The 7,517-nt window shown below is 40.0% G+C and overlaps 1 protein-coding gene across 2 annotated transcripts; it reads left to right on the top strand.

Moving 5' to 3' along the window:
• The first annotated feature begins 515 nt into the window (after window positions 1-515).
• Window positions 516-6,821, top strand: OXSM (3-oxoacyl-ACP synthase, mitochondrial). 2 transcript variants are annotated; one of them, XM_085573206.1, is made up of 3 exons: window positions 516-662; window positions 2,762-3,767; window positions 6,212-6,821. In XM_085573206.1, exons 2-3 carry the CDS (start codon window positions 2,764-2,766, stop codon window positions 6,612-6,614), a joined length of 1,407 nt encoding a protein of 468 aa, XP_085429332.1. In that variant the 5' UTR covers window positions 516-662; window positions 2,762-2,763; the 3' UTR covers window positions 6,615-6,821. The 2 variants fall into 2 exon arrangements, with proteins under 2 accessions (XP_085429332.1, XP_031360027.2); XM_031504167.3 differs by lacking the exon at window positions 516-662 and adding an exon at window positions 778-925.
• The last annotated feature ends 696 nt before the right edge of the window (window positions 6,822-7,517 follow it).

The raw sequence follows: 7,517 nt of genomic DNA on the forward strand, positions 1-7,517 counted from the left end.
CAAATTCCTTTTTTCTTTATTAAATATTGGGGGGCTTTCTCCTTTTTGGCTTTATTCCTCTTCTTTTTCCTGCAGTGCATGCCTCATTACTGGGCTACAGTTTGTATTTTTAGGTAGCTGTATTTGCAGCTAATAAACATTATTGTGTTGTGCGGGGGTAAATTTATTTCAGTTTTTGCACTGCTGCTTACTAAAATTAAATAAAGTATTACCAAACAAGTAAACTCACACTGTAACTAATTCATGTCTTTGTTGATGAGACTTGGACAAACATTTTATGATCTGCCATGGTAGCCTGTCTGGGATAAGGTCTTAGACAAACCGGAGTGTTTGTTTAAAGGCTTTTGGGCTGTTTTTGGTTTTTGGTTTGGTTTGGTTCTTTTTGTTGTTTTGGTTTGGTTTTTGGGCTTTTTGTGTTTTGTTTTTTTTGTAATTTTTTTTACTCCTCCTTTGCAAACACGTGGCTTGAGAAGGAAATTACTTCACCGCCTTTTCTCGGTGTCGGGGCCGTTCGGACGATCACGCCGCCCGCCCACACCGGCGCCCGCGGGCGGGGCCAGGCGGGAGGAGCCACCGCGGGCCGCGCCTACCCGCGCACCTCCTCCCTTCCCCCCGCGCCTGCGGAGTGGTGCGGCCTCCCGCCGTCGGAACGTGAGAGGGAGGTAGAACGAACCATCGCGGAGCGGGGGGAGCGCGGCCGGCGGGGCGCCGCTGGGGGCTGGGGCGGGGGGAGGCGGGCTTCAGCACGGGCCGGGGGGACGCCGCTCCCAGCGGGGTGGGGCGGGCCCGGCCGGCAATGGCGGCGCCGGGTTTTCTTGTGGTGCCGGGGTTTAACTCCTGGTTTACACGTTAAAAACGTCTGGGGTGTTTGGTAGCACTTGTTCCCCGGGGATATTATCCTGCGCCTGGTTTTCCCGCACAGCAGGTATCGGGCGTTGTTGGGTCGGACAGGACGGCTCGGCGCCGGCTGGCGGCATTTCAGTAAAGGCTGCGGGACGCGCTGCCTTACAGAGCTCTGCAGTCATATTTTATATATGTATATATATATATGTATGTATGTATATATATGTATATGTATGTATAAATATGTATATATGTATGTATATATATACACTGATAAAATACGCTATCATACATTATATATATGTATAGTAATGTGTATAAAATACATTATCGTACACATTGTATATGCTATACAATATACATCGTATAGTGTATCTATAAACCATATATATGTTATACACTATGCTCCATAAATATGCATTTAATATGACTGCAGAGGTGTTTTATATTCTGTCTTAGATATAGAATATATAATATTCTTTATATATTTATATATGTGATTTGCATTATATAATACATACTATGATATTTTTATACACGTATACACACACACTACCTCTTTTATAGAGGGTAAGTGACTTGGAAATTTTGGGCCAGGATTTAAAAGTGACTCCTTTAAAAATATTTTCTTAATAATTAAGTTTAATAATTGCATAAAATATGTATAAATATAATATATAAGATATGTATAAAAGGCACTGTATAAAATATAATGTATAAAATATAATATATGGTTGTTTACTGTTTTTATTCCCTACCCCAAGTGTTCTTGGCCAGGCTGGATGCAGGTCTCCACTGCCTGGTCTAGTGAAAGGTGTCTGTGCCCGTGTTAGGGATTGTTGGAATGAGATGATCTTTAAGGTGCCTTCCAACCCAGGCTTTTCTATGGTTCCATGACATTTTTTAGTAATGCTGCTGTGCACAGGTCTGGATATTTTAGCATGAGTACCCAGCAGCTCCTTATGGTCTTCATACAGCTCTCTCCATTTCACCAAAGAGCTGGGGATGCCAAGTTACTCTTTGGACAAAACAAAAAGCAGGCAAGCTATTGAAGCCTGCCTTGTAGGTGTTGGCAGAGCTGTACTGCAGCCTCTGCCCTGCTCCAGCATGTCAGATGTGTGCAATCAGGCTGGCTCTGGACTGGCAGTAGCCAAGGCAAGGAAAAGGGACTACAGCACAGTACAGCAGCATTACTGCTTGGCATAGTCCTCTGGTCTTTCCTCAAGTACTTGTTCTCAGCAGAGGCCTTCTGCCATCACTTGCTGTGCCTCTTGTTGCCTCTTGTTGGGGTTGCCTTCAATGGAGGTGGTGCTGTGCTCCACATCTTGCTCAAGCTACTTGAGATACTGTCCCCTGACAGTGTAATAACTTGAGGCTGATATAGGTGGAGGTGGAAAGACAGGGAGTCTTGTCCTAGGTGTGTAATTACATTAGTAGCAGAACCAGAACAAGTTTATTGACTCCTGTTTGAGGTTTCTAGACCGTTCTGCCTGACATGAAGGTTCAGATGACAATATCCTCAACTTGTTAATTGTGGGCCATACTTTTTCCCTTAGAAGAATGAATCTGTTAATGCTCATTGTTTCTGCCTCCAGCCAGCTGTGGTTAAAGCTCCTGGGGAAATTTTGCAGTAAAACCAGAGAGTGCTTCACAGTCCACAGTGGTGCAAAGTCATATTCATCAGCAGCTTAAGCTAAATGAGCTCACTAGAGGCATTCCTAAAGTGAACATTTCTTTGCCATTATCTGTTGTAATTCATACACAGACACAGAAACTATATCCCTTTCTTCAGTCATTCTTTCAGGGTGTCATGTAAAAAGCAGGTTATTCATTTAATGTTCTTGGAATGTTTTCCATACAGTCTGCTTTACTGTTGTGTTTGTCTTTCCCAACCCCCTCCACCCCTCTCCGTTTACAGGAATGTGCCTGATTATTGCCACCATGTTCTCACAGTGCTCACAGGATCTGTTAAAGATTGCAAATCTTCATCTTCGGAGTCTGAATTTAAATCTACATTTACAAAACCACAGAAGGGCTTTCAGCAAGTCACTGCCTTCATGTCGAAGGAAAGTAGTTGTTACAGGTATTGGCTTAGTGTCCCCTCTTGGTGTGGGGACTCAGTTTGTGTGGAAGCACCTTCTGGAAGGAGGCAGTGGGATTACATCACTAGATGGGGAAGAATATGCAGGCATCCCATGTAGAGTGGCTGCGTGTGTGCCAAGGGGAAACAAGGAGGGTGAGTTCAGTGAAGAAAACTTTGTGTCAAAGTCAGAGATCAAGTCCATGAGTTCTGCCACTGTGATGGCCATCGGTGCCGCAGAGCTTGCAATGAAGGACTCTGGCTGGTCTCCCCAGTCTGAAGAGGACCGCTTGACTGCTGGTGTGGCAATTGGGATGGGAATGGTTCCACTGGAAGAAATCTCTGACACAGCTGCCTTATTTAAAACAAAGGGTTACAATAAGGTCAGCCCATTTTTTGTTCCAAAGATTTTAGTCAATATGGCAGCAGGCCATATCAGCATTAAATACCAACTGAAAGGGCCAAATCATGCTGTGTCGACTGCTTGTACCACAGGTGCACATGCAGTTGGAGACTCCTTTAGATTCATTGCTGCTGGTGATGCTGATGTCATGTTGGCTGGAGGGACTGAGGCTTGCATTAGTCCTTTGTCTTTGGCTGGATTTGCAAGAGCCCGGGCCCTCAGCACGAGTTTTAACTCGAGCCCCAAAACAGCGTGTCGACCCTTTGATTCGCAGAGGGAGGGGTTTGTAATGGGAGAGGGTGCTGCTGTGCTGGTCTTGGAAGAGTATGGACATGCCCTACAAAGAAGTGCTAGGATCTATGCAGAAGTTTTGGGTTATGGACTGTCCGGTGATGCTTGCCACATTACAGCACCTAATCCCGAGGGAGATGGTGCATTCAGGTAAGAACTCTATGTTGAGTAAGAACTCTATGTTGATTATAATCACTACTTCATATGTTCATTGTAGTGGGTGCGTTTGTTTCTGTCATTGTATATTTTTTCATAGAAAAGGGATGTTCAGTCTTGAATTAATATTCCAAAAGCTTGAAAATCTGAAAAATTAAAAGAGTTTCTAGTAATATTCTGCCTCGATTCTCTTTTTTCAGTAGGAGGGTGAAGGCCAGTTCTTGGTAGAATCAACCTTTTTCCATAGAGTTATGAAAGCTTTCTCAGTGTGAAAACAATTTTCCTTTGGTGCATACAGCTGTTCATATAAATAAGTCTCAACCTCTTTTTAAGATCTTTGTGATGAGATAGAGTGAAGGAGAACCTGTAAAGATTCTTTTTCCATCAAGACAGACACCCCCCCCCCCCCCCCACCCCAAAAGCATGCTATTTGTTGCAAGAAATCTCAGGTGATGAAAGCTGTAGAGCACTTAGAAGATCTAGTTTGTTAGAATATTCAGTACTTTATTCAGATGCAGCTAAGAGTGTTGGTGAAGGAGCATAGCAGAAATGCACTTTAGTACTGTTTGGGGAGGTGATAAGGCTTCATCAGTGTTTATCTCATCAAATTAATTTCACAAGTAGATGATACTCATCTAATCATTATCATTGACCTAATTAAATTGCTAGCTAAGTTACATGTGTAAGTTGGAGAGCTTCATGTAGGCCAAGTACTATGGCTGGCATTGGAATCTTTGGTACTAAAGATTTGGTTTGCCTTATTCTGAATGTATGTGAATATTTAGTACCAAAATTCAATATATCACTGCACAAATAGATCAAACTTCTGCATGGTATTGTAAAGCTGTGTTTGCATCGTTATAAGGTTAACAGATTTTTCTAGAACTGTAAATACACTCTGTTTCCATCTATGCTTTTTGATTCAAATTTAATTGTTCTGCAGACTCAAGTGTGAGATGAGTAATCAGGAGTGTCTTTATCTCATATTTTCAGACTTGTTTACCCTTGAGATGATATGGCAATATATTATAATAGAATTTTTGTGTATTTTATGATTAGAGCAGCATATAAATTAAATTCACAGTAGGAAGAGTTGAAATTTAATCTGGGTATCTCCAAAATGTTGAACATTTCCATCCTTGAGATAAGATAATATATTTTAATACTGTCTTCAAGCTAGTAATTTGTTACTGCAGTAGTATATGGATTAAATCTGGGATGTATGTGCTTATCTCACTTCTCTGCAGGAATTTTATTTGCCACATCAAAAAAAAATCAGAGAAATATATTTTTTGTCATCTTCTAATAACTGCTTCTGTTGGAGACTAATACGTATGTTGGAATAAATCAGCAGGAAAGGAGAGGCAAATCCAGACTCAGAATTGTGGATGTTAAGTGTCTTACATAAGTAATCTGGTATCTCCTTAAGTGAATAAGTTCATTGCAGATAATGTATTTAACTAAATTAATTTTATCTCATAGTTATCAATAATCTATTTTTGTCTGAATCTCACTATCTAATGACAGTGAGTGTCTGTGGTCTCCACCCTAAGTCAGCTGGATTGCTTCTAAAGGTAGAAGGCTGTAGTAGAGACATTTAAATTTGTCCAGAATCCTGTGCTATCTGTTTTTGAGCTTCCTTTTATTTCCTTTTTTTTAATGAATTTCAAAAGAGTCAGTGGTCTTTTGCTCAGAGGTGCATTGTTGTTATGTGCAAGGAGAGCTATCTAATTCATCTCCTTCTTTCAGGGAAATCTGTGAGAAATTGCAGTGTGGAACTGTGTTGATCCTTCCATGGTTTTCATAAAAAATCATTTTTTAAAGAGGCAGTCACACTGCACAAGTCATCAGGAGCCAAACAAAACATACCATGCCAAGGGTTGAAGAGTGTGACTTCCAGTAAATTTAATTATAAAATGAAATGTAGGGATTTGTGCTATCTCCTTGACATTTTCTGGTCTCTGGATAGCACGCAAAAGAGGCTCGTGTGGAGGATGGCTGCAGATTTTTTCTTTCATTTTCCAGTATTTTTGTTGTGGAACACATATCTAAATTTTTGTAATAATATTGGTAGCTATTTCTCGCTCAAATGTTTTCAAATTTTACAGTGAAAAGGGTGTTTGATGCATTAATGTAGTCCGTAGAGACTGATTTTTATATCTTATTTTCTTCTTCTTTGTATTTTTCCTGGCTGTGCAATTTTTAACAGCAAGTCTGATTTTATAGTGGGCCTCATTTTTATTGTCTTCCTTTGGTACCTAATGTAGATGCTAACGTGCTTAGTTACATGAATTAACCTCTTGTCATTCACGTCTCTGCTAAAGCAGATTTTCACACTTGATAAATATTTTAAAACAACCTATACTTTTTCTTTTGGTTTGTAGATTTGACAAAAATACATTGGGCTAATCAGCATTCTGTTGTCTTCTTTTCCTTAGGTGCATGTCCGCAGCTATAAAGGATTCTGGGATCAAACCTGAAGATGTAACATATGTCAATGCACATGCAACTTCTACACCTCTAGGAGATGCTGCTGAGAATCAAGCAATCAAGAGACTTTTTAAAGATCATTCACGTAATATTGCAGTTTCCTCAACAAAAGGAGCAACAGGACATCTTTTGGGGGCTGCGGGAGCTATTGAAGCAGCTTTTACTGCACTGTCCTGCTACCATGGGATTTTGCCACCTACTCTAAACTTAGAGAAAACAGAGGCAGAGTTTGATCTCAATTATGTTCCATTGACAGCTCAGGAGTGGAAAACTGACAAACGGCGTATAGCACTCACAAATTCATTTGGCTTTGGTGGCACTAATGCAACTTTGTGCTTTGCAAGTGTTTAACTTATGCTGTCAATTGTGTGAAAAAATTGCACCGATGATGATTTTCTGTGCTGCTATCTCTGGTGTGTTCTGTACTATTTTCTCAGCTTTGAGAGTTGCTCATTTGATACATAAGAACTTTATTCACCCTAACATTTACAGCAGTAATTATTTTAGAAAGAGGGAACTTCTTTTATCCATTTTAATAAAAATAAATAAAAGATCTATTATTTGTGTGATGAAAAAGTTTTTGTTCTCGACTAGAGCAGGAGACATGGTTAAACTATGTTAGAAAAGACTTTTCTATGCATGTGACAAAGAAATTGTTTGGAATCATTTATACAAAAGAGAGACTGGCTAACAAGCTAGGACGTCACACCTGATGAATTAACTGCATGGTAGTACAAGGTTTATGACTGAGTTCTCCTTTGTTATGTACTCCATATAGAATTCTGCCTTTTTCCTCATGGGGAACTGTCTCAAATATCATAATTCTTCCACACAGGTGATATTCAGATGACAATAACATAGACAGACAGTTATAAGATTTCTGGCACTGCTTCATTTTCTTTTCATCTTTATTCATTTCTATTTTTGTTGTGTTTCCTCATTGGCCATGAGCTAACACTGAAGGATGTGTACAGCATGGACTGTACATCTTCCGTGTGGCATAGGGATAGAATTTGTAGGTCATGACCTGTTGAGTTGTGAAATTTTGTACAAGCATAGTAAGGTAGATATTTGAGTATGGCACTGAAGATTTCAAAAATAGTTATATAGAAAGAAATAAGTGTATTGGGAAGTATCTGGTTTTTCTGCCAAATAGAAAAGTAGAACTAGCAAAATTTGTCAAACAAGGCCTCTTTTAGGAAAAAAAATTGTCTTCAAAAAATAGATCTGAGAGAACAGGAACACTAAACTATC

Source organism: Lonchura striata, chromosome 2 (assembly GCF_050655825.1).
Source record: "Lonchura striata isolate lonStrDom1 chromosome 2, ASM5065582v1, whole genome shotgun sequence".
Lineage (NCBI taxonomy): Eukaryota > Metazoa > Chordata > Aves > Passeriformes > Estrildidae > Lonchura > Lonchura striata.

Excerpts from the sequence above, each read along its gene's own strand:
- OXSM (XM_085573206.1), top strand. The coding sequence starts at position 2,764 with ATGTGCCTGATTATTGCCACCATGTTCTCACAGTGCTCACAGGATCTG. Across the intron at positions 3,768-6,211 it reads GAGGGAGATGGTGCATTCAG|GTGCATGTCCGCAGCTATAA; the intron begins GTAAGAACTCTA and ends TCTTTTCCTTAG.